The sequence below is a fragment of the Lissotriton helveticus genome, chromosome 1_1 (genome assembly GCF_964261635.1).
Source record: "Lissotriton helveticus chromosome 1_1, aLisHel1.1, whole genome shotgun sequence".
Lineage (NCBI taxonomy): Eukaryota > Metazoa > Chordata > Amphibia > Caudata > Salamandridae > Lissotriton > Lissotriton helveticus.
In genome coordinates, this window is record NC_136057.1 from 2,113,733,615 (window position 1) to 2,113,759,668 (window position 26,054).

Sequence of the window (26,054 nt, forward strand, 5' to 3'; positions counted from 1 at the left end):
ATAATCTAGCAAAATTAAATCGTCAATATACGACAAAGAATGGGATGTGCACAGCCCCCAGGTTTGGAAAGAAAGAGTTGCATAATTTAAACACTAAGTTTAGATCCGCTAGAAAAAGATTAAATGAGGTTGGGGCCAAGACACACCCTTTCATGAGACCATTATAAATCGGAATCCTCCTAGACTAGCACCCAGAGCTATCAAACTCCGCCTGTGCTCAATTATTATGATGATGCAAAGACTTGATCATACGGAGTATGATTCTCCACACAATGAGCTTTTCCCAAATTACTGCCCTCTCTACTTTGTCAAAGTGGAAATCTATAAGACCGCAATACAGCTTTTTATTTACTGCCTTGGATTTCTTAATAATCTCCCATAATGCAAAGCTATAATCCACTGTGGAATGGCCCTCACGAAACCCCTGCTCCAAATGAACTCTTGCTGTAAAGAATGACAAGCTGCTACAGCCGATCTGTAGCAGTTCAGTCCTGTATGGCATCCCTTTCTCAAAAAGTCTTCTAAAAACTTGGCAACTTTACATCATCTGCTTCCACTGGATCCAAGTCCCTTTCCATGCACCAGCGTATCCTTACCTTCCATGCTCCTCTATACCTCTTCCTTGTACCTGAAGCCCATTACTCACTGAGTAATCTTGACGCTGAATTTGAAAGCCATGTTAATCTTCCTGAATGCCTAATATCCTACAAACTAGAAGGTTGAGTGAACTAGACTACCAAATGGTGCTCCTTATTCTCTGCCTAATAAAAGACCTTTGTATAACGTTATCAAATACAGTTCCTCTATGGCTAATTCTATCACTGTTGGAAACCATGGCTGAGTTTTACCAAAAAGTAGTAATTAGTACTAGCTGACATCTGTCTCCTCACCTCTACCAACACACTCTGAAGCTTTAAGAATGGTAGTGTGAGCGAGCAGCCTTAGGCTTGATAAAGGATTTTTTGAACAGCGGTGACCAATAATGGACATACGACTGAAGAAGGAGATCCAGACCAATTCTAGAAAATTATACTTTTGTTTGTACCTTATTTTAAAACAGATTTTCACAATAAGGTAAGTACGTTTTTTATTAAAAATACTTTTCACTTTGAAAAATCTACACTTGGAAACCTTTCAGCACAGTTTAATGTTAGCCTATGGGGAAAACAGGTTTGCGGGGTAACTATCCCACAGTCTTCGGGACCAAAGGTCCGCAGTGGGCAAGGGTCGGGCAAGTACCAACATTGCACATCCAGCAACATGGCGTTTGCCGGGTGCAGAGGTCAAAGTCAGAGTTTGACCCAATGCGTTTCAATAGAGAATGTTTTTTTTTTTTTTTGTAGCCACGCTGCTTGCAGGTAAGTGGAACCAAAGGGGATGAAGGACGGAGTGTTGAACATTGCAAGCAAAGGACTTCACTTTCATGTAGCTGGGGAATTTGTTTTTACCAGTTTCCAGCACATGTACACTTCCCGTTCAGTTGTGATATCTAAGAATTGACTTAAGCAGCACAGGGGCGTATCTGCTCGTGCAGATATGTCCACACATGTAGTATAGTGTTCCCTGCCTTAGGGCTGTAAAGCCTGCTGTAGATGTGGCTTACTTGTACGGCATGCAGTATCTGCAAGCATGGCAAACGGGGATGTGTGCCAGGTCATGTTTTCACTTTTCTCTGCACCAAGACACGCAGCCTGTAACGGCAGTTTGCATGTTGGTGCTGAGGGGTCCCTTAGGGTGGCACAATGCATGTTGCAGCCCTGGAGGACCCTCTTTACCCTCCATGCTAAAGGTATCGGCGGTTTTGGGGAACAATTGGGCAGTTTAGGGAAAGAGACCTGGATAGCAGGAATCTAGTGCACTTCGGTCAAAATTGCTTCAGATACCAGGAAAGTGTGGGGGGGCAGTGGGAGAGACTCATGTGAACAAAAATATGGGCACTTTCCTACAGGCTTCTCTACCGAGCCTTTCCACGAGGGTGGATAGGACCCTGTTGTAGCTATCCAACAAAACAAGTGAGCATACATCCTTGCCCACCAGTCGCTATTTACCTTGATCACCACTGCAGGTATGTTATCAGGTCCCTCTGCCCTAGTTAACTTAAGGTGATTAATTGTCAACTTGATCTCTTTGGCTCCGGACCAATCGCAGACCAAACCCATATTTAGACACCACAATTATGAGTTGGCCTGCGTAAGCAATGGGCCATAGAGATCATCCAAGTATGACACCCATACATCCTCAGTGATCATAAAGGTAAGCGCCCCCTGATGAACATTACTGAGTTTATTCACCTTTTTTCCAGCAAGCTGTTTGGTCCCCGTGCTGAATTATCGCTAAAATAGCTGCCCTGTGTTTATAGTAAAATACAGTTTTGTTCTCTGAACAGTTGCCTATATTGCCTCCTTAGGCACTTAAGATGGTCCTCTATAGTCATTTGGTTGTACTATCTTGTTCTCTTCCTCTGGCGGAATTTCAAGTTATGACAAACTTCAAGTCATCCTACATTACTGTCCTTTCCTGATATTCTATAATTATTCACATTTGCTCGAATACATATTAGCACATTTTCTAAAACCTTATTGTACCAAACAGCTTTATCTTGGATTGACTCAAAACAGCACATCAAAACTGTGTGACACCTGGAACGTAGCTAGATGGTGTAGGATGGGGCCCAGGCAAGTCGTAAGTCTCTGCGGGAAGCTCATGCCCGAGGGTAAAACCATTTCAGCCTCCAGCAGTTGCTCAAAACAAAGTGGCAGAGGGAGCCCAGTGGTCGCTTCCCTGAAAATCCCCTAATTTTAAATCTAGATAGTACCCGAACTGCCACGCTAAGACAAAGATATTGTAAATCAAGGAGCCAAAATGAAAAGTTTGGGTTGCTGGGATTTCCTTCTCAAAATGGCCATTCAAACACAGGAGAGCATTGTGTGCTAACCAATTGCACAAAGACCATGACTCTTTACTAGTTGTGCCTCCAGGAAAAGAGGCGGTAGGTATATTATAATATAGTATACTAGGATCCCCTGCAACATTGCATTCAAATAACTCTGGTACAGGCGGACATTAAAATCCCCAGCCAGAATTAGCATAGCTTTCAAAAATGTTCCTATCAATTTCTGGAAGGTGCAATTAACGGTATCGACCACACACGGCAAGCACACATATAAAATCAACTACCCACCCGTGCTCACCAAAAAAGCCGCTAAACGCTTTAAACACGACTTCCTTAGGTCCCACCCAGAAACCCCCTTTGCCGACACCTACTTCTCATCGGTCAATGGACCCTTGAACACCGATATCATCTTCCACACCACACGCAGAGCTCAATGGAAAAAAGCGTTCCTCACCCTACTCACTGTCTCCACCACCAGGAAATCTGCCCATGGCCTAACACTCTCAATCACACCATCCCAACTCTTCCCAGGCAGAACCACCATCACTATTTACAATAACGGAATTGTCCTAATTCAATCGACAGACAGGAACCTGGAACTACTTGACAACCTGTTTCCCACTTTCAAAGAGCACCTATCCAATCCTCGGACTTACACTCATATCACCCCCAGTCCTACCACCCCTGACGTCACAGCACCCACCCTTAGCCCTCCTAACCCAGTTCAGCACCAGAACGACACTCTCCTCACCTTCACACCCAGCACCATAGTCAATTTCCCACCTGCTGCAGCTACCCCTCCCCACCCCTCAATCACAGACTTAGATCTCGCCCCCTCATACACCACCCGCTCCCCATCCCCCTACCAACACTCGTACCTCCGCTCATATTCCCATATCCCCCCCCACACTTTGCACTCCCGTCCCATCCTTCACACCAATCTTCTCAGAACACCCCTCCTCCCCCAACTGCACCCCACACAACATGACTCTCTCTCCGCCTATCTCCCCCCCCCACACTTAGCACCCCCGTCACGCCTAGCCTGCGCCCCTCCTTCAACCTCACCCCCCACTCCCCACTATCCCACCTCCACCCCCGCAACAGCCAGCCTCCACACCGCCCCCATTTACCCTTCCCCTCCTAGCACTGATGCCCTTCCCAATAACACCAACCCTAACACCAATCCTCTCTCTAACACTTCCAACCCCTTCACCAGCTCCACCTCTCCACCCGATTTCCCCCCCCTTCTCCAGCAACCTATACGCCTGTTCACTGCCAGTACCCCTCCCCAACTCCGCGCCCAACACCACGCTGGACATGATTATGTCCACCCTCCTCCAAATGAAAGAACTACACTCCATTAAAAAGTTGCTCATCACACACCCCAGACACCCCCTTCCCACCACCACCTTTACACCTAATAACACTTCCCCCTCACCCCCTACTCGCCTTACCACACAACACTCCCCACACTGGACCTCTATCCCCTCTCGCAATACCACCAATCGTAATACTCCCTTTACACCTAACAACACCTCCTCCTCACCTCCTACTCGCCTTATCACACAACACTCCCCACACTGGACTTCTATCCCCTCTCGCAATACCACCAATCGCCCCAGACGCACTACCAATACGATCTCAGACCATGACATACACACCCTTCTCCACTCTTACGTCCCGGCTCCCCATAATCTCCTAGCCACCAACCATCTGTCCATCCCAACGATTATCTCTAACCCCCTCAGGCACCAAAAGGATAACAGAGGCGCCGTCCCCAACAACCTCACAAATGTACCCCTTACTATAGAACCTTCCTCCACCCTCTGCACCCCTAGCCTCAAATGCACACTTCTCAATTGCAGATCGGCCCAAAGACATTCCGCGGAGGTCGCCGATCTCATCATTTCTCTGGAACCGGATCTAACCATTCTGACTGAAACATGGTTATCTGATTCGTCTACACCTATCGTGGATATCCTAGTCCCACCCAACTACTGTATCATTAGACTTGACAGGACCAAAAAGACAGGCGGTGGAATTGCCTGTATCTACAGAAGCAACCTCTCAGTTATTAAAGCGTCCACCCCCTCTCTTACTTCCTGTGAATACCTCTGCCTTGATGTCATCAGCGAAAGCAAACCGGTATGTTCACTACACATCATATACCACCCACCTGGGGACAAGCTCTCCTTCTTCCAACAACTCATGGACACAATCTCAACCAACTCAGGACGGCAAAACACCCAAATTTTCCTTGGCGACTACAATCTCCATTGGAATGACAGCAGTGACACAGTGGTAAATAGCCTCAAAAGCTTCCTCAACGCCCTTGATCTCACCCAAATATGCAATAGCCCGACCCATGAGAAAGGTTCTATCCTCGACCTTATCATCTCCAAAGAGGACGCTATTCAACTTGAGTCAATCCAACCTTGCGACTGGTCAGATCATCATATTGTCTCCTTCCTTATCAATGAAAAAATTAAATTTAACCCAGTTCAACCCTCTAAGCCCAAAGTTTGGAAAAGAGACATGAAGAAACTCAACCCAAACTCCTTACCGCCTAACAGCTGCAATCTCCTACTTCCCCCTTCTGGCGCTACGGTCGTTCAACTCCTGACTGACCACTATCTCAATGCTATGTCCACAATAATCAATGAGGCTGCACCCATGCAACTGAAAAGAGTTTCGTCCAAGATCTCCAACCCATGGTATGACGGGAGCCTCAATGATGATAGACGGGCCATGCGAATGGCAGAGCGCACCTGGAGGTCAGCCCCCTCTGCACTGCACCTAAAAACCCTGAAGAAACAGAGAAACGCCTACTTCAGGAAAATAAAACGCTCAAAAAGAGATTTCTTCAGCCTCCAGCTCGCCCAAGCAAAAAACCGCCCAAGAAAATTGTTTGAGCTAATCGGAACACAATCCAAAGAACAACCCCAGACACTCAGCACCTTGGGCGTTACACCTTCTTGTGAAGACTTCTCTGCTTTCTTTAACCAAAAAACCGACAACATAAGAAGCGATCTCCTCAATGACACAATCCTTTACTCCAACCCCCAACACACAGCAGCGTCTGAACCAAAGAACAGTGCTACATGGTCATCCTTTGGCACCTACTCCGAAGAAGAAATTGGCAGATTGCTCAGCACTCTGAAACCATCCAATCACCTCACTGACCCCCTTCCTGCTAACGCTGTAAAAGACTTTACCCCTTTGCTCCTCCCACTCTGGACTAAGATTATCAATAGCTCTCTTCAACAAGGATCCATCCCTAACGCCCTCAAAGTCGGACAAGTCACACCGCTACTGAAAAAACCAACAGCAGACCCCACTGATCTAAACAATTACCGCCCTATTACAAATATTCCCACTCTCGCTAAACTGTTGGAAAAATGCGTACAGCTACAACTGACTAAACACATAGATAAGTTTGATCTCCTCAACGCTCATCAATCAGGCTTCCGAGCAGGGCACAGTACCGAAACTGCCATGACTCACATAGTTGACGACGCCCTCCAAATCCTAGACCAAAACAATACCTGCCTCCTCATCCTTCTTGATCTCTCCTCAGCATTCGACACAGTTAAACATGAGAACCTACTCGAACTATTAAACACAAGAATGGGCATATCTGGGACTGTTCTCAAGTGGTTCACCTCCTTTCTACACAACCGCTCACAAAGATTCAAAAGCAACAACCTGATGTCCTCTCCGGTACCTGTATCGCTAGGTGTCCCTCAAGGATCCTCCCTCTCCCCAACACTGCTCAACCTAGTTGTGGAACCTCTCACTACTGTGCTACAAACATCCAATGTTCACTTTCACATGTATGCCGACGACACCCAACTTTATCTCAAAATACAATCTCCCCAGGACATCATGCTTCTGAACACCACGATCAGAAACACCCAATCCTGGCTTGCCGAGAATCACCTCAAACTCAATGCGCTGAAGACTGAGTTCCTCCTGATCTCACCTCCCGGAAAAATCTCTACGGCTCAAACATGGCTTAAGCACTTAACAGCTCTAAATGTACAACCTACCATAGTAGACTCAGCAAAATCTTTAGGCATAACACTTGACGCCAATCTCAACATGCAGCAGCACATCAGCAAGGCAACCAAAGGAGCGAGCTTCCAAATCAATACCTTGAGAAAACTTAAACCCTTCCTTCCAGCTGAAGACTTCCAAACTGCAGTACAATCTATAGTCCTCCCACACATAGAATACGGTAGCACCGCCCTCTGCGGGCTCCCCCTAACTACAACGGCACCCCTAAAAGCGTCCCTTAACGCTGCAGCGAGACTCATCACTGGCTCAAAAAAACACTCGCATATTTCCCCTGACTTTAAATCCCTGAACTGGCTACCTTTTGAAGCCAGAATACATCTGAAAATCGCCTGCATGACGCACAAGGCTGTACACATGAACTCACCCGCCTACCTCACTCAAAAGCTGACAATTTCTGGTGGCTCTAGAACTACTAGAAGCACAAACAATGTTCTGCTGAAGCCTCGAAGATTTCGGAAGGAAAAACCTATAAACGCTCCTTTTCAGGAATGGCACCCAGGATCTGGAACTCACTCCCTCCTGAAACCAGGCTCATCTCCTCCAACAAACTTTTTAAGAAAGAAGTAAAAGCGATCCTCATGGCTAAATACACATGATCTACTATTCTGTATTTCTCATGAATCCGCTCTGTACTACCTGCCTGACCCCTTGGTCTATTTGTATTACTTGTATTTCTCATGAATCCGCTCTGTACTACCTGCCTGACCCCTTGGTCTATTTGTATTACTTGTATTATCGACTTATTTGATTGTATACGTTCCCTCTTTGTATATTTTTATATTGTTGACGCACCTGTTTGACTTTGCACACTCTATCTACACCACCTCAACTATCCCTACTCTGGTACTACTGCTGCACCTGTGTGACTATACACCCTGCACACACCTACCTCAACTATGCCTTTATGCTATCTCCAAAAGCATTTTAAGCACGCTTAAACAAGTATATGCTCCTTATTTTTGTACTTTTATACTATTGGCGCAACTGTTTGACTATGCACCTTGTACCGACACTACCTCACCTGTGACCTACCTCTTGTATTTTGACCTACCTATGTAACTATGCACCTTGTACCTAACTACCTCAACTACTACTCTATCACCCCCTTGTACTTGTAAAGCGCTCTGATATCTGCAAAGATCTTGTTCGCGCTACATAAAACTTTCAAAATAAAAGTTATTCATTCTATACTTTTGCTCTTCATGTATATAAACATTTTATCAGTAGAAACTGCCTTTAAACATTCAGCTTCACCCATAGCTTGGCTGCTATGGTTTGTACTCCAATTGAAAGTGAGATTACCTCCAAGATTTTCTTTAGCTACTTTAGGGGGGGATTAGGGTCAACACACCCGTGAAGCTTTACTCTTACCCTGTTTGTTACGTGCACTATTGACAGTCACAATGCCCTTAATGGTTTTTAGGGCTCGGCTGAAACGCGCGGAAGCGCGTCTCCGCCGAGAACTTATTGTGGCCGTGTCTCCTTCCCAAGAGACAATCCTGGCCGCGCGCATCGCCTTGGAGGCGATTCCAAACTGGCACGCGAACGAGCGCTGCGGCCAGGTGCTGTCTCCTGGGCGTTTTCCAACTTAAATTACCCTTCTCAGCGGTAGGTGTACGCAATTACTGGCGTACCTTAAAAATGAATGTCAACAAAATGTCCGCAAATGCCCCTTTTCAATTGCATACATGTAGGGGAGGCAACAGTGGTCTTAGAAGAGCTTGAAGCAGACAGCAGAGCGTGTGAGCTCCCGGGTTGTGTGTGTGCTTACTCTAGCCACACGTCAGCGCGGGCCCCACCTCCCCCTGGCTCCAACACAGGACGGCGCTTTGCGGCAGCTGCAGTAAAATGAAACGCCGCTGACTGCACGAGGAGCACCACTGCCGGCCAGGCCCAGGAGAGAGAGCAGACAGGCCCGCTGTCAGCCGCCCTTGCCCGCTCAGCTGACTGCCTCCCTGTCGCTCTCCTCCTCTGCTGGTCTCGCTTTCCTCGGCCCTCACCCCCGGCTGCCATGTCTCTCCCCCGCGGGTGCCTGCTGCTCCTGCTCTGCCCGGCGCTGCTGCCAGCCCGGGGGGAGCCCGAGGACTCCGACCTGGCCAAGGAGGAGGAGGAGGACCCCCACGGAAAGCACCTCTACAACGGCGAGATGTTCACTCACGCCATTACCGAGGCGCCGCATTTCATCATGTTCTTCGCGCCCTGGTAAATATGAACAGATACTTTGATGCGAAGAATAGCACACCACCTTTAAAAACAAAAATAATCTCCCATGCAGGGTTGCGGACTGCAAAGTACATGCATTCCTTAACTAACGTGACGTCTTTGAAAGTCGCTCGCAGAATTTCAGCCGAATTGCAAAGTGTGAAGTAAGACTGAACTATTTTACCATAGCCAACAAGCGTATTACACGTTTATACATTCTGGTCACCTTACCAATAAGCACGTGTTTGGTTGCTATGTCCACGCTTGAAGTGGGGGCTCTAACTTTTGCAATGCCGAGACCGTTGCATTGTAAATGCTTGTTTCCACTTGCAGCCAAGACTTCATATGATACTGACTCATTTTTTTTTTTTTAATTACAGTCACCAACTTTCATATGTCCGTAAACCTGTGAATGTTCCCGCTTAGGATTCTCAGATTGTGAGAGGGCTCTCCATTATATGCATCATTTACCCAATATTCCCTGTCTTGCGTGCCCTGAAAATGCAGCAAAGGGGTGAACTGATTATTTAACGTAATTAGATGGAAAGGACCTGAATACTCTAACGCCCTGTAGTTCCTAATTACAACGTTCAGATTCTCCAGGTACTGAGGGGCCACCCCAACACCCTGGCTAAAAGCCCGTGGAGTTCCCCCATATATAAAATGAGGTGAGATAAAGTCCCACTGATCCGAGGCTAATTCTATGGGAACTAAGATTCGTAGTAAACCTGGAATCTCTTGCCGTACAACTACCTTTTTAATGGGATCTTCATTATCGTCCTAATCTCATTTGTCTTGTTCGGTCTCCACCACTATGCTAGCAATCAAGGGAGGTATTAAATCTATCTTACTTCCCACCTCACCGGACAGAAAGCATACATGGACTAGGTCATCTGTTGAGATCCCTGACAATGAAGGGATTTGTTCAAACACTCTTAGAACAGACCGACCGATTCAAAGTTCTCCATTTTCTAGCTTTCTTGCCCGCAATGTACGTGTCTCCGGCACCAAAGGAGTGCTGGTCGAGCAGGGCTTTAATTATTTTGTCCCTTTTTAGGTCTCGTGACCTATCAATGCGCATGCGCATTGAGCGGAGCGAGATATAAAGGGGCTTAAACAGAGCTTACCGAGATCGGGCGATTCCATGCAGTGCCCGTGAAAGCTCGCTCAATGCGCATGTGCATTGCCATAAAAAGCGCGTGCACAGACACCAGCCCCCCTCCCACGGTCATCCCCCAGCGTGCGCTGTGCCAACAAGCCTTTGAAGTGAAGCTTAGCTTCACTTCAAAGGTATTCGCTACCCCCGCCCCCTGCTTCACACGTTTCTCGCATTTCTCAATCTCCTCCCTCCCTCGCCTCCCTCGCCCTTCAGCGTGCCTTCAGCCTCCATCCTTTCTTTCCCTCTTCCTTGTTTGGCCATGGTACTTAGAATCCTTCAACTTCCAACACTCTTTCTCACCCTTCAGTTATGAGCTAAATCGTATTTTGGTTGCCACCGCATTAGTGAAAGAAAACGGTTTGTTGCTGTATGCGTGCACGGAAGGCTTTCACGGCCGGCCGTGCTTTCAGTTTCACGGCCGGCCGTGTCTCCTTATTTAACTTGTTACTGTTTCATTATCAATTAATAGCGCGAGATTTAGAGCGTTATAAGAAACCTCTCAATTAATATACACCGGCACTCCTTGTTCTATCAATCCAGAACGTTAACAGACTTAAGCTGTACCTTTTAGAATATCCAGCCCCTTGTTCTTGACCAATTATGTTGTAGCTTATAACAAAATGTAATTTTTTTTCTTTGATCAATCTAATGGTAGCAGTTTCGAGAAGTTTAAAAAAAAAAAAAGTTTTTAATTTATTTATAAAGTTTTGGTAGCGCGAACTTGATGCCGAAGGATATCCTTTACAATTTGAGGCAAAGGTAACAAATCAGAACATTAGTCTAACATGGGGAATTTAACATACACCTGGGTGAACGAAGAATGTGCTAGACGATTGAGCACAATGACTCAAGGGGAGCAAAACTCAACAGTCATGTACAGGAACAACAACCAAACCAAAAACAATTATCATATACAAGAACAACAATTGACACCATAGTATGTCCGATGAGTGAATTGCATGCGCTAACACTTCAAGAGTCCTACCTGCGAATACACAATGATAGGATTGTAGTGAGAACAGACCCACACTTCGTGAAAGGTGATGTCACGGTTCACATCAATCAAACAATTCAAATACCTAGTTTTTTCCAAAGACCGGCCATAAGCACAGAAAGGGCGCTACACACACTGGACGCCAGGAGGGTTGTAATGCACTATATAGAAAGGACAAAGGAGCGCAGAAAGAAAAAGCAGTTCTTTGTTTCCTTTGCCGGCAGTTTTTTGGGACGACCAATGACCAAAAATACCGTTGCACGGTGGATTGCACATACCGTACAACTCTCCCACAAACAGGCAGGACAACTGTTACAAGGAGCAGCTCATGCGCACTCAACAAGGATGAAGGGAGCAACAATTGTGTTTCTAGTGAACACACCTATTTAAGACATTTGCCAAGCTGCAACATGGTCTTCAGTGCACACATTCACTAAGCACTACTGTGTAGATATTCAAGTGAATTACGGAAGCACAAGTGGGACAGAAGGTCTTACAACACATATTCAGTAACCAGACCTCATCTTCCACCCAGCCACCACAATAAGGACAAACTTCTACAAAGTCTATGCACAGCATAGTAAATCCAGAAAGATTCACGCTGCAAAACGTATAGTTTCTTACCTGTCGGTGTAGTTTTGCAGCTTGAAGCCTTTCTGTATTCACTAGAGATCCCACCCTCCTCCACCAGAAAGATGAGATGGGGGGAAAGGGATTAGAAGTGGAGAAATACCTTAAAAGATAAAAGGAAGAAGAAAAATAACACAAAACCAGAAAAAAGAATCAGAAGATGGCCACCAGGGCCACAAAAAAACAAGCATTTACAATGCAATAAGTCTCGCAACTGCGAGTTTTAGAGCTATTGGTATTGTAAATGGCAATGCCTTTTGAAAAATTAACAGGTATTGTAATTCATAATAGTAATTTTCCACCAATACCATAACAATCACTATTATTATTACTATCACCAGAGTAGTAATAGTAAAAATTATAGTGGTGGTTACGGTACTTGTGGTGGTGATATTGGTACTAGTGGTGGTTGTACTGGTGGTCTACGTAGATTTTATTTTATTACTTATTCTACTGCTGGAATATTTTTTAACAAAAACAAACCTTATCATTTGCAATGCCAATAGCTCACACTTTTAGTAATGCCAGCACTATTGCATTGCAAATGCTTGTTTTATGTTGCAGGCATGAGGTGCATCATCTACTTCCCAAACTACAATCTTAGATTTGTAGACCCTTGTAACAGTTCTATGGTAGGAGGCAGTTGTTCAGCCAGTGTAAGGCTAATAGCTCACACAACTTTGCATTTTGATACCTGAAGTTTTAAATTACAATAAATGTAGTAGACCTCAGGCAGGAGACTTGAGTTACCAGTAACTGTGGAAAGAGCAATAATTTTAGAAACTGGTACTTTATTTCACCTTTTCCGTGGTGTGAAGGTTACTTAACTGTTCTATTTCGCTCGTATGGGCACAGTGGGGCTTATTACAGGTCCCTTGCACCGCCAGTGCTTCACTTTTTGTGTGGGGGGAAAAGTGACGCGGTGTAAGGGGCTTGTAAATAGGCTCCAATGTCCTGTTTCTCTGGCTCTAAAGCTGCTTTGCTGACCTTGTTCTCTGACTCTACAATGGCTCTGCTGACCTGGTTCTCTGGCTCTAAAACCGCCCTGCTGACCTGATTCGTAGGCCTCTAGAGCAGCTCTGCTGACCTGGTTCTCTGGCTCTACAGCAGCTCTGCCTATCTGGTTCTCTGGCTCTAGAGCAGCTCTGCTGGCCTCGTTCTCTAGCTCTACAGCAGCTCTGCTAACCTGGTTCTTAGGCTCTAGAGCAGCTCTGCTGATCTAGTGCTCTAAAAGAAGGGTGGGGTTTGTAATCAAATAAGACTGCATTGCGACAGCCCCCTTTTTTTCTAAATGGCGGACGATGCCCGGGTAATTCTGGTGGGTATAAACAGACTGTGTTTTTGAAAGTGCAGAGGAGAACTTTGTGAGGAAGTAGAGGTAGGCAGAGCGCGTGCATATGTTTTAGCAGAGCCTGTGCATATGTTTTGTCCTGCGTGCTGAGAGGAAGCAACAGAGCAGAGCCATATGCGTGCACATCTTGTTTAAGCTGTACGAACACATTTGCTGTGTCTTCAGCTAAGCTGTTAGACGTACTTGTGCACATTTTCTGTCCTGAAAGCGTGCACATATCCTGTCCCCCTTCGCCCACCAAGCCGATAACAATGGGTCTCGCCAAGGCGAGCAGCGCTGCGTTGCTAGGTGGGACCCAAAAATAGAGCAAAAAACAATAATTCCGGACCCAACCACTAGATGTCGGAGTAATGCACAGCATTGTGAATCCAGAAAGTCTTCAAGCTGCTAAACTACACCGACCGGTAAGAAACTATACGTTATCATGCATTATAGCCTCTTATTAAATATCTTTGTGGACAATTTTGCTGTTGGCATTATGAACGCTGCTGTGTCTTAGTTTTTGATTACACTTTGTATTCTGCATGGATCCTTGGTGTCCTGCTATTTCTTGGTGTCTTTTGCTTGTGAGGTCCTCACTTATGTGAGGACTGGTACGAGGAGGACCTAGGTGGGGGGTAATGTTAATGGTAATCTTCATTACCCCGATTAAGGTCCTCCTTATCCCAGTCCTGTTCCCTCCCTTCTGCTTTGGGTGTGTCTGGTCTTGTTACTAACCAACATAGCAGTGGGTGGGGATTTATATAGTAAAAATGAAAAAAATACGCATGTTTTAGATGGCCTGTCGGGTGGGGAGCCACTTCACTCTGTAAGGACGGGGACGAGACGAGATGGACCTTAATCGGGTGATGGAGATTATCGGTAAGTAACAACACATTATCACAGCTTCAGTAGTGGCCCTCCACAGTGCCCATATGTTATTGCAGTGACACACTTCTGCTTAACATTGCTGGTTAAACACAGCATGTTTAAGCCAGCTCAGGGAGCCAGACTGAACCCTAAGAAGGCTACAGTCACTGTGCTAGTGGAAGGATAATTGTCAATCCATGTTTAACTTTAGAGTAACGCTATTCCTCTGCAGTTATTTACCTATATTTTATGTTTTTTACTTTAGCAATGCAGCGTGACTACAGCCAAGGAGCATATGGAGACCAAAATCAATCATCAAACTTCCCAAATGCATCTTATGGCATGGAAAATAATGGTGACAGGTATATATATTGGTATCCTGTATGTATTTTTAAACCCTTAGACAGTTAGTCTCCCAGTTTAGTCTGACTTGTGTTTGAATCTTTTGCACTATATATGTAACCATAACAATGTGTTCAGAAATGGAATCTGCAATTAAGGGGAAGTGTGGTGAATACTATTGCAACAGAGTCTAAAACCCAAACAGACCGTATCAAACAAAAGAACATTGGTAAACCCTTCTGGTTGAGGCTGTATGATTAAATAAGGGGCGCTTAATACTTTCGCTGCATGGTCCCTCTAATGCATTTGCCTTGCTTCCCTAAATATTTACATGTGGTCTTCGATTATATATAGTACAGATACTTTCAAACTCAACAAACTTTGCCTCTAGGGGAACCTTTGCACAGTTGTTCATAAATCTGTTATAGCAAACTCAGAAAACAGGACTTGCAGTGTTCTGAAGTTAGCATCTCCAGTATCTTAAAATCTTATATCAATTTATCATTTTGATTGCGTTGAGTTATTCCTCTGTGAGGTACAACTTCGGCCATAAATGGAAACCTGCATGTTGGTGTCTACATATACAAGCTTACAGGAGACTAATTGTTATCTATACAGATTTGTTGATAATTTGGGTCAATGTTTCTGTAGGTACAAGCTGAAAAGTGTGTACTTTTATACTTGTAAGGTTGGTTGGAATATGCTCTGTAGCAGGAACATTTTTAACAACTTTGTTGCTGCTGTATTGCTTACCTGCCCTTGTACATTGACAACATGCAATTCATTCAAAACATTTAATTTAATTTCAAGTACTTTTGTGTGGTAACTAATTAGTAAAAATTACATAGACCCTTTAAAACTCTGGCACCTCATGCAATAACTATTACATAGCTCTATGCCATTAATGGTTCAGGTTAGGTCTGTACACAGGTATTCCACTTAGTCAGAAGGTTTTTTGTATTTTCTCATGAAGCCTCAATTGTCACAAATATATTTCAATGACTGAATTAAAAATGTTTTTTTGGGTGTGTTCTTGGAGAAGTGTACTGTACCAGTCCCTTTAAACACGGGGGTAGAATTTTTTTTCAATGGTTACATTTCGAAGTACAAGCTTTTGAATCCAGCCAAGTCTTTGCAGGCCTTTTACATTATCATAAATTCATTTACAGGCGTATTTGACGAGTTGTCCTGAAACTCATGGAAGCATTTGAGCTAGAGTTTTGTATTTGGATATAGTTGTGTGATATCTTTACTGGAGACTAAAAGCCCCTCCGCTCTTCTAGATCTCTGCCTCCTTTCCTGAACATTGGATGTTGAAATGGTGTGTGCATTCAGTGCCACACTCGCTGTCGTAAACTCTGTGGGCTGGAATACCCTTCATGAGATGTATACCTTTTTTGTGTAGTGTTGGTAACATGTGCTAGTGGCTATTAGCCCTGTATGAGCAGAATGTTGCTACCAGAATTGTCAGTGCAATTCTGGCTGATATTGCTTGAGTAATGTAGAATAGATTAGATAAATTCCTAACTACCAATTTGGCAGTAATGGTACTACAGGTACAAATCACAAATCGTCTCAGTTGCTGTGCTTGACCCCCGGGTTTCAACTGCCCAAGAACCCCTACAAGAAACACATCTATAAGCAATAAAAAAAATTGATGGGAAGCACTTACATTTCATACATTCTTTAATCATTGTACCAAATAAAAATTCAGTAAATTTTGGTATTGGTTAGTTAAATTCCTACCTGCAATTCAGGCAGATGGCCGATACCCTGTTCCTGATGGACCAGAATTTGAGTTTCCCGACATGGAATATAAATAATCGGATAACAGTCCTATAGGGTGCTTAGTTTTTCTGCTGTTAGTAACATTTTAGTAGACTGAAAGAGAACGAGTGGACTTATTAAAACCAGCTCTTACTATATTGTGCTGGTGCTGTCATCCCACTGGCTAGCATTTTTTTCGATGTGACCTACAGACTGCTTTAGCTGTTTCGCCAGCCTCCTGTTTTCCCCATAAAGATATCATTGTAAAATACACTAAAACATACTGGAGAGTTCGGTCAGCCCTCTTAACTGATACTGTTCGAGTATCTCTCACATTTTGTTTCTGCCCAACTCTGCAAACCCCACACAGTACCTGGGTAATCCCACTAAAGCTAATGATTCTCTCTACTCTGGGGGATTGTTCGCTTAAATCTGTGTTCAAATTCGTCACTTTCTGTTTAATGTGGCACAATATTTTCTGATCCGTTCTGCATTCCTTAGCTTGTACTTTAAAATTAGCTAATTGGTCTCAAGAATTGTAGTTTTCTACGTTTACTGTAATAATTTTCAGGGAGGGGAGGTTTTTATATTGATGACTATTCTAACCTGAAAACACAACTTCAAGGACAACTCCTGTTGTATGATAAGACTACTAAGCTGAATTTTATTTTTCCTGTTACTCTTTCAGTGCATGTTAACAGTATCTGCTTTCAGGCTGTACTCCCCAAAAGCAAGACACTTGTATTTTCCATGGAATTTACACCAGGGAGGTTTAGCACAAACCTTTTTTTTTTTTTTTAAAGTGCTGATCATTTTTTTTTTTAAAGTGCTGATCATTTATAAGGTCACGTTTTCAGGCCTAAATGCTGTTTGTGGCCTCTTTAAGGCCATTTAAGAACTTTTAGTATAGCCCTGTTTAAAGATATACTTGTTGACTACTGTTAGTTTTGACAATGTAGGTGGAATTCCCAGCCCTCTTCCAGATGTGCATATAAATTGTTTGCAATGATATATTTAACCCAATGTAGTTGAAAATGTGAGCTAATAATTTGCATTTAAAATGTTATAATGCCAGTAAGCTTACTTTTTTTTTTTTTCCCTCACTGCAATTTTTCTAGGTTTGGACCTTATGAGTCTTATGACTCCAGGTCTTCACAGGGTGGGCGAGATCTTTTCAGATCTGGCCATGGTTATAATGAACCCGAACAAAGCCACTTCGGAGATAGTTTTGATGATGGATATAAGAACTCCTACCGGAATAGCGTTGACTCTTTCGGAGGTAGAAACCAGGGCGGGTCTAGCTGGGACGCACCTTACTCACGTTCACAAATGAGACCTGGGTTAATGGATGACAGAGGAAGAGAAAGTTACTCTTCCTACGGCAGTTTTTCTTCATCCCTAATGAAGCCTGCGCCTGCAGGCTCCCGGGGGAGAGGAATGCCTGCTTATCCCGAAGGTGCATTTGGAGGCAGAAGCTTTGATGCTTTTGGAGGACCGCCATCGGGCAGAGGTCGTGGCCGTGGAGTAAGTACAGAATCTTTTCAGATTCTTTTACTATAGTCACTTTAAAACATATCCTTTAAAGACCAGAACTTTAAAAAATGGAATGTACTGTTTTTAAACTTGGTATCTTTTGAAGGGTCTTAAAACATAAGGAAATCTTCTTCTTGATTCTAACTTTGAAAACAGTATGCCTGTTTGAAAGTACAAAACAAATTGAAGTGACAAGATTCATCTTGTTGGTCAAATTTGTACATAAACAAGTGGTCCAGAGGGGTTGAGTATCTAGCTAAGTGGGAGGCTGTTGTAACGACCGATCAGTTGTTACAAAAACCTTTTGAAGTTCTGTGTGAATTAAAGGTCTAATTTCTGGTTGCCAAAAAGGAAAGGCATACTAGTGTCTCCATTCTGAACTCTTGGAACACCGTTTTACCATATGGTGGACTGATGCTTTACTGAGCATCAGCACCACACTTTTATTTCAATTCTGGCTAACCCTAATTCAAAGTAGAATGTTAGTACCATGATTTCCAAGTACTTGACTGTTAAATATGTTTTAGTATTGTCAGATCTGCAATATTTTAACAGGGATGTTCCTAGTGTACATTCTGACATTTTTCTTCTGTACAGTTTTGCAGCTTTTCTAAAATGTACATTTATGTTTTGTATTTGTATTTTAAGCATGTGAATATTTTTCTAAACACAATCACTGGCTGGAGGTATTCTTGCAATTTATTTTCCTTGTTTCGCATCTAAACTTTTGAGATTAGTCGCACAAGTTGTGCCTTTTTATAGAGTGCATGCTAAAATATTAATATTGCAGTAATCCAGCGTTGTCTGGTAGACTGTCTCACAGCTAAAACCTTGGATGTAGAGAAGAATATTTTAATTCTGTCACTTAATTCCACCATAAGAGTGTAAGCTAACTAAATTACACTGTAAATTAAAGTGGGCACTGAACACATATCAAAAGTTACTGAATGGATTAAATAATAAGTATTGCCTTTTTAGATTTAGTTTTCACAGTATACTTTTGATTCCATGGGCTTCTAAATTGTAAGCATCTAAGGCTGTGCTTTCTTTGTTAATGTTACCCCAAAGCAGCTCACCGCAGTGCCAGATATTGAGAAGTCCAGTGCTCAAATCATTGTTTTTTTAACTTTAAGCCGATTTATGTCAATTAGCTGCTAACTGTTGAATTCCAAACATTTTGCAGAAAATGGGGGAATATGGAGGTGCGTCTAGACCCGGGTTCAATAACCAGTTCAGAGGTGGAGCTGCTGGTAGAGGCATGAAGAGAAAGGGTAATCCACCTGGTGATAAACCTGCTGAAACAGGCAAGAAAGCGAAACTCGCGAAACAAGGTGCAAAAATCGTCAGCAACAATGCGAGCAACAAAAAAGTTGGTAAGTTTATACCCCATTTTATTTTGGCGGGTACTGTAGTATGAGTTGTTGAATATCTGAGTTGCTTAGAATTGGTAGTCCCCCCTATAAATGAAGGTGTGTCATATCATCCTGAGATTCTGGGCAAGTCACTTAATGTGCCTATGGACAGCACCTGGATACCCTCACGGGTGAGAAGCACACTCTACAAATCATATATATAATGTGTGTGTATATGTATATATTACGTGTAGCAATTGCCCATAGATTATGTAAATAATCCCAGTCAATTCCTAGAGGCAATAATGCAAGACCAGGCAGTTGTGTTTTTTTTTTTTTGTCCCCTCTTTTACGTGAAGGACTTGCTAGGATGGCAGATGTGATCAACATCTTGCTAGATGGTGATGTAGCTGTAGCCCCTCCCTGTAAATGGCGTGAGGGTAAAAATACCCCTAATTACTTATTAACACACTACATGTGCACCAAGACTTGTAGTTCTTTGGAAGGAGGAATATAACTACTGCAATAAGCCAGGTCACAGTGCAATCTGCAGTAATTCATCTGAGAGACTCCGCTGTTTGCTTGTTTTCTGGTCTCAGTCCTTGCTACATGAGTACATTCTAAGACTATGTTTAACCTTAACCGTTATTTTCTAACAGATAATTTCCACCTCATGTTAATTTGCGATTTGGCGCTCAAAAGTGGAACTGAATAAACGGTATAGACAACTAGTGAGCCTTCAGCATAAAAATGGTATTTATAAATAGGTGACTAGATTACACTTATTCAGATGTGCTATACAGTCATATTAATGAAACTGAACCCAAATTTTAACATGGAGAAAATTTACCAATGAAAGAGAAGAATGATAAAGATGTGCACTAAAAAGTTCTGTCCAGTCTCTTAAAAGGCGTGGTTCTTATGTGTGGCAAAGTAAGTCACTGCTTTGCTTGTGTTTGACTTGATTTTGGACAGGATGGTGGGTGCTCATGTGACACTATGCATGGATAATCAATATAGTGGGTTGCCTGCAGGCTTCCTTGTCCATTGTGGATGTTATTTCCTGAGAGTGATTTGTGACTGCGATTTGTATTTGCAAACTATTGAAAATGTGCCCGTGCCTGAAAGGTGCTGTTCGCTGGTTTGTCCACGTTGGACTTGCTTTCCCCCTAGGAATTGTTGGGCCGCCTCAGGTGCTGCAATTGTTCCTTTTAAGGAATAGGATAACTTTAAAAGTTTCCTGTTTTGGAAATACAGGTATAGTTGTCTGCTCTTCCTTGAAGGCCACATCCCTTTTATTGCAAATAGTGATCTTCCTTTTCAATATTATTATGCAAATCATTCCACGACTTCTGGAAATGAAGATTTTGAAACTCTACTAAATAGTGAATATGTCACAAATAACCTGTGCTCCATTTGCACCCTTTAATTGCAACCTCTATATAAGTACATCCAGTCCCAAGTGATAAGTAGAAGGGCATGTTTAGTTGGGGACAGAGGCCGGTGATCTTTGCCTAAACTAACCAACCTACCCCAAGAACACTGCCCAACAAAAAATAATGAACTGAGAGCTTAATAGCTGTGGTTTATTTTCTTTCTTTTAATCGAGCCCTGTACACATAAACATGTTAGATAACTAGGTGGTAGGTTCTCCGTGGTCGTTGTAGAGCGGTGAGACCCAAACTTTGAAGGCAAAAGCAAAAAACCTAGAATCCAAATAAAAATTTCTGCACCTACGTGTACTGAGAGTGCAGTATTAGTTTTGTCAAAATTCACCAGATACAATCTGAACACATGGACAGAATGAACGATGTTACCTCTTTTTTATAAAGAAAGTAACCATTGAAAGAAGTTAAACAGTGTGTTCCTTGTGATGGCAGTATGTTGAGCCGTGGTACTGTCAGGATGCATTACTTGGTCTCATGTGATAGCAGCACAGTAGCAGATAGGTTGTGTGCACTAGTGGGCCAGTCTCAGTATAGGGTGCAGCCGCACAGTATGGGATCCATCAGATTTGGCATGATCATAACAGCAGAATGCTAACAATCATTAACAATATCAGTGTTCTCCTAGATGAAGCACAAGTGAAAGCAGAGCAAATGTCCGTAAGCCATACCAGATGTTGCATGAGCAAAACTTGAGTTTTCTCTGAAAATATGGCAGTGCATATTGCTAATGGCTGTCCAAAACAACTCTGCATAGTTTAATCATTGTCCTTTTGTTTATTCATTGCATTGAGCAAAACCTTAATATTATAATTGCACTCCAGGTCCATAGTTGGCTGTACCCTTCCGAAAGTATTAGTGAGGCTCACACGTGATTGATTGTACAAGGGACCTAGGGCCTTCTGTGCAAAGAACCGATCCAATAAAAGTAGTCGCAAATTGCATTCTGACTATTACCAAATCTTTATTTTTGATTTTGCGGATCGACCTATGTTCTGTTAAGTTGGTTCACAAAATCATATTTGGTCATAATTTGACCTACGTAGTCCTTATTCATGAAGGCGTTTGCAGATTGCGACCTTCTACAATTGGCCACAGTCTCTTGGCTTGTGGCCTATTTGGGTCAGAAGAACCCCTTGGCTGTGGTTGCTTTTAAATGTTTTCAAAAGAAAATGTACTCAAACCTTTGAGGACTAACCACTAGGCCCCATGGCCAGAGGCCTACTCCCAAAAGTTTTTTTTGTCAACATTCACAAAAGGGAAGGGGGGTCCCTTGTGTAGCCCATTCCAATTGTGAACGAGTTACCAGTCAGTCAAAGAAACTTTATTTCGGTCAATATGACCTAAAAAGTACAACACAGAACAAACATTTGCATAAGAAGGGAGAACTGCATCATGCTGATAATCATGATTTAAAAAAGCTAAAACCAATTATAATTATATGCATTTTCTTATAGTGGATTTAATTTGGGAACTTTGAGATTTGTAATACGGCAAGTCTTACACAATTAGTTTCGGAAAGTTCATAGTGCAATGTGTAAATAAATTAGCTAAAAGAAAAACCACTAATATAAAAAAACAACGAATATAAAGAGTAAAAGCTCCTAACTAAACAAGCATTTACAATGCAATAGGTCTCGCATTAGGAAAGTTTGAGCTATTGGTATTGTAAATTACAATTTTTTTATTTATTGTATTGTATTGTAATTGCATTTATATATTATGTGTTGGTTTTGAAAATAGCGAAATTAATAGCTTTGTCATTTACAATGCCAATAGTTATAACTTTCGCAAATGTGACACCTATAGCATTTGTAATGCAATGTGTTGTATTTACGTGAGTTACATGTATTGATATTACAAATATCAATGTTTTTTTTAATAATTAATACTTATTGTAATTTATAATGGCAATAGCTTAAACTTTTGTAAATAACTGTTGTGAAGATTATGTTCAGTGTATTTTATTGTGCCGAAAATCCAAGAACAGAAGTGAAATATTAACATTTTATTGTGACATTTGAAATAAAGCTTGAAACATTGAGAGAACATATTTGAACCAGTTGTTGTTGATGCTGTGGTGGCGCTGAGTGATGTTGTGGTGGCGACGAGTGGGGGCTAATGTGTGAGGGTGCAGTGTGTGAGGGTGCAGTGTGAGAGGGGGCAGTGTAATGAGTGTGTGAGGGTGCGAGGTGTGTGAGGGTGTGGGTGTGATTGTGCAGTGTGTGTGCCCTAAAGTAGTGTGAGTGAGCAATGTGTGAGGGGGCAGTGTGTGAGGGGGCCGTGTGTGAGGGGTGTGATTGTGCGGTGTGTGTGTGCCCTAAAGTAGTGTGAGTGAGCAATGTGAGTGCGCAATGTGTGAGTGCGTGGTGTGTGAGGGGTCAGTGTGTGAGGGGTCAGTGTGTGAGGGGTCAGTGTGTGAGGGGGCAGTGTGTGAGGGCACAGTGTAATGAGAGAGTGTGAGGTTGCGAGGTGTGTGAGAGTGCGGGGTGTGTGGGTGCAGTGTGTGTGGCCTAAAGTAGTGAGTGCGCAATGTGTGAGGGGGCAGTGTGTGTGAGGGTGCAGTATGTGTGGGCTACATTACTGTGAGTGAGCAATGTGTGAGTGCGCAGTCACCAATACTGTGAAAAGCATATGCACTACCGAGGGTTAAGGAGGAGCGACTGCCGGAATGTGTCTTTGTTAATTAATTAACGTGGGTCGCAAGCTTAGTGCACAAGGTGAAAGTACTCACGATGTACAGTAGCGGTAAGAAAAGCAATTTTTTTTTTCTATAGAATGTAGTTAGCTGCTGCTTTTGTGGGCCACATGATTAATGCACAAAGTGAAAGGTTTCGCGATGTGTGGTACGATACAAAACCAGGCTAGAGTCATGCATGGGGAGTCCCAAGTCGTTGCGCCAGCTGAGCTCGCCTAAACCTAAATCAAAGAAGTAAGTGCTCGTGTGACAGGCATCTCAGCTACTGGAAACAAAAAATGTGCTTTACGATGCACGAGGTCATTTATTTATTTTTATGTATTGAATTACACAGTACAACTTTGAAATAACAATATTAACTGTTCTGCAGACCACAGATTAACCTGCACTGAAGGTACCCGTCAGCTGCCAAGTTTCCTAGGTCCACGCGAGCCTATTTAGGGCAGTCCGGGCGTTTTTCTTACAATCTGGTTCTCAGAGTCGTATTTAACCCAGCATAAAACCAATGCTACAAGTTCTAGAATTCTGATGAAAAATCCCAGGTGTGGCCTGCCTCGCTAATTAACTATAGCACTGTGCACGGCGCCCGCTCCAGGGACATGTTTGTTTATTCACATTCGTAGTGTACAGAGCAGAGCGGTACTGGTTTTGTGGGGGCTACAGCTAGAGGGATAGGCAGTAAAGATGAACACGGCTAATTTATTGTTTCGGGGCTTTACATAGCGCTTGAGTGCCTGAGTTGAATCACTTTGAGGCTCTGAAAACATACAGACATGAATAAGTTAAGCCATTCTCGGACCATAGGCCTGACTAGTGAACGTTGTGCATCAAAGGGTAGTGTCCTGGGGGGTGATGCTCTCTGTTCCCTTAAGCCCTCGCAGTGACTTCGGAAACTCCTGGAGAATCGTATATTTACTACAGAGGCGGGAGTCGCACAGGTCAGAAGTTTTGATTAAAGGGGCGTTGTAATCGCAGAACGGCAAAGCTGTTATAGCCAGTTTAATGCCTCGGGACACTGAAAGTCGCCTTGTCTTCTAATGTGCTTCATCAGCCTGCTACAAATTAACAAGGACTAAAAAAGATCAGCCTCGGCCGGTGCGGTCGGGTCCGGTCCCGGGTTACCGTGTCCCCCAACAGCAATAACAACAAGCACACACGTACCTGTTTTTCAGCTTATCGCGCTAAGCCATCATCTGATGCACATGATTAATGTGCTGCCAAAATCCAAGATCTACTGCGTATGTTGTCCTGGAGGCATGCAGCTGGGGGAGGGGGACGACAATGAGGGAAGAAGGGTGACTGTATATTAAATACAAGTCCCGCGGCGACCCGGAAGCTCTTGGCCGGCCGGCCAATCCGGTCGCGGCCGACCGGAAGTCCCGCCTCCCGAGGTCCGCGAGCTGCCGGCGCATGGAGCGCCCTGCCTGTCCGAATCAGCCCGGGTCCCCAGGAGGGGGCCGGGGAGAAGGAGGAGTGTTGCGCCTGTTGCGGGGCTCCTCGGACCTGAGGGAGCCCCGATTGTGAAGAGGAGACGAGATGCTCCGTGAGGCGCGGAGCGCGAGAGGAGCCCGCCGGAAGAGCGCAGTCGGTGAGTGGGGCCCAGGGCTGAAGTGAAGTGCGTGCGTGCCTGTGTGTATGCCTGGGAGGGGTGGGGGAGTGTGTGCGCGCGTGTGTGCGTGTGGGAATGTGTGTGCGCATGCGTGACTGTGTGATTGAGAGAGAATGCGAGGTAGGGGATAGTGTGCCTGTATGTGTGCCTGTATGTGTGTCGTATGCCTGCGTGTGCATGCGCGCGCCTGTGTGTGTGTGTGTGTGCGTGCATGCAGAGGGGTGGGGGCTGCCTGTGTGTGTGTGTGAGCAAGGGATTTGATTTGCGCATGCGCAGCTACCAGACGCTCGCTCCCGAGGTGAAATCTGACCTCGTCAAAGCGCGCGTCTGGTAGCTGTCCACTCTCCTGAATACGGGCCACATTAGGTCTGTAGCAGACTCTCAATGCTCACGCATTGAGAGTAGTCTGCTCGACCTAAAAACTATACAATTACGAAAAACTATGCATGAAATGCTATACAGTTAGGTAATTTATTATACTAGATATGAATGTCATCATAGGGCAATCAATGCAACATTTCATAGTTTCAGATAAACCCTTCTAGTACACCACATTGAAAACAAAAAAACAGCAACCGAATATACTATTGGGATGCTAGTATCTGTTTTCAATATCCTGAAAACTTTGAGACCGCGTCTATTACCAAGGTTCCTGCACATCTGGACCAGCCAGCTTCTCCTTGCCTTTTGATAGCCTGGGCAGCTAAACAAAACATGGAGCTCAGATTCCTCATGATAGTCACATGTGGGGCATTGGATCGTTTGGTGATCACTCCACTTAGATGTGAGACAGCGGAGTGGGAGAACCCCATTTCTATATTGCTTCCTGGCTGCTGGTGGATTTATGAGGTCCAATGCAGGCTCGAAGCTAGGATTGGCTTTTAGTTCCAGAAACCCGTTAAGAGTTTCCCGATTCTGGAAGAGGTATGGAGTTGGAATAGTCTGTACTCTTTATAGCAAGCCTTCACTTGGTCCTTAGATATTAACAGACAGGCTGACTCAGGTTCAGACCAGCAATGCCCTAGACTCATGCTGATTAATAAGGATTTAATATATGCCAACCACGGAATTTTTACAGCACCTCATAACCTCAATACCTCTAGTAATTCCTCCCGATAGGGTGTGAGTTCGGGGGTGGTCCATAAACGACGCC

General features: G+C 43.9%; 1 protein-coding gene across 1 annotated transcript in view; it reads left to right on the forward strand.

Annotated features, from left to right (window-relative positions):
• LOC144756356 (DBIRD complex subunit ZNF326-like) overlaps nt 1-26,054 on the forward strand; it is a 254,068-nt gene that overhangs the window by 6,809 nt on the left and 221,205 nt on the right. Inside the window, exons 2-4 of the mRNA XM_078646121.1 lie at nt 14,421-14,517; nt 17,383-17,788; nt 18,981-19,170. Coding sequence (XP_078502247.1) covers nt 14,423-14,517; nt 17,383-17,788; nt 18,981-19,170 — 691 coding nt within the window. The 5' untranslated portion in view covers nt 14,421-14,422. The remainder of the gene's footprint in view (nt 1-14,420; nt 14,518-17,382; nt 17,789-18,980; nt 19,171-26,054) is intronic.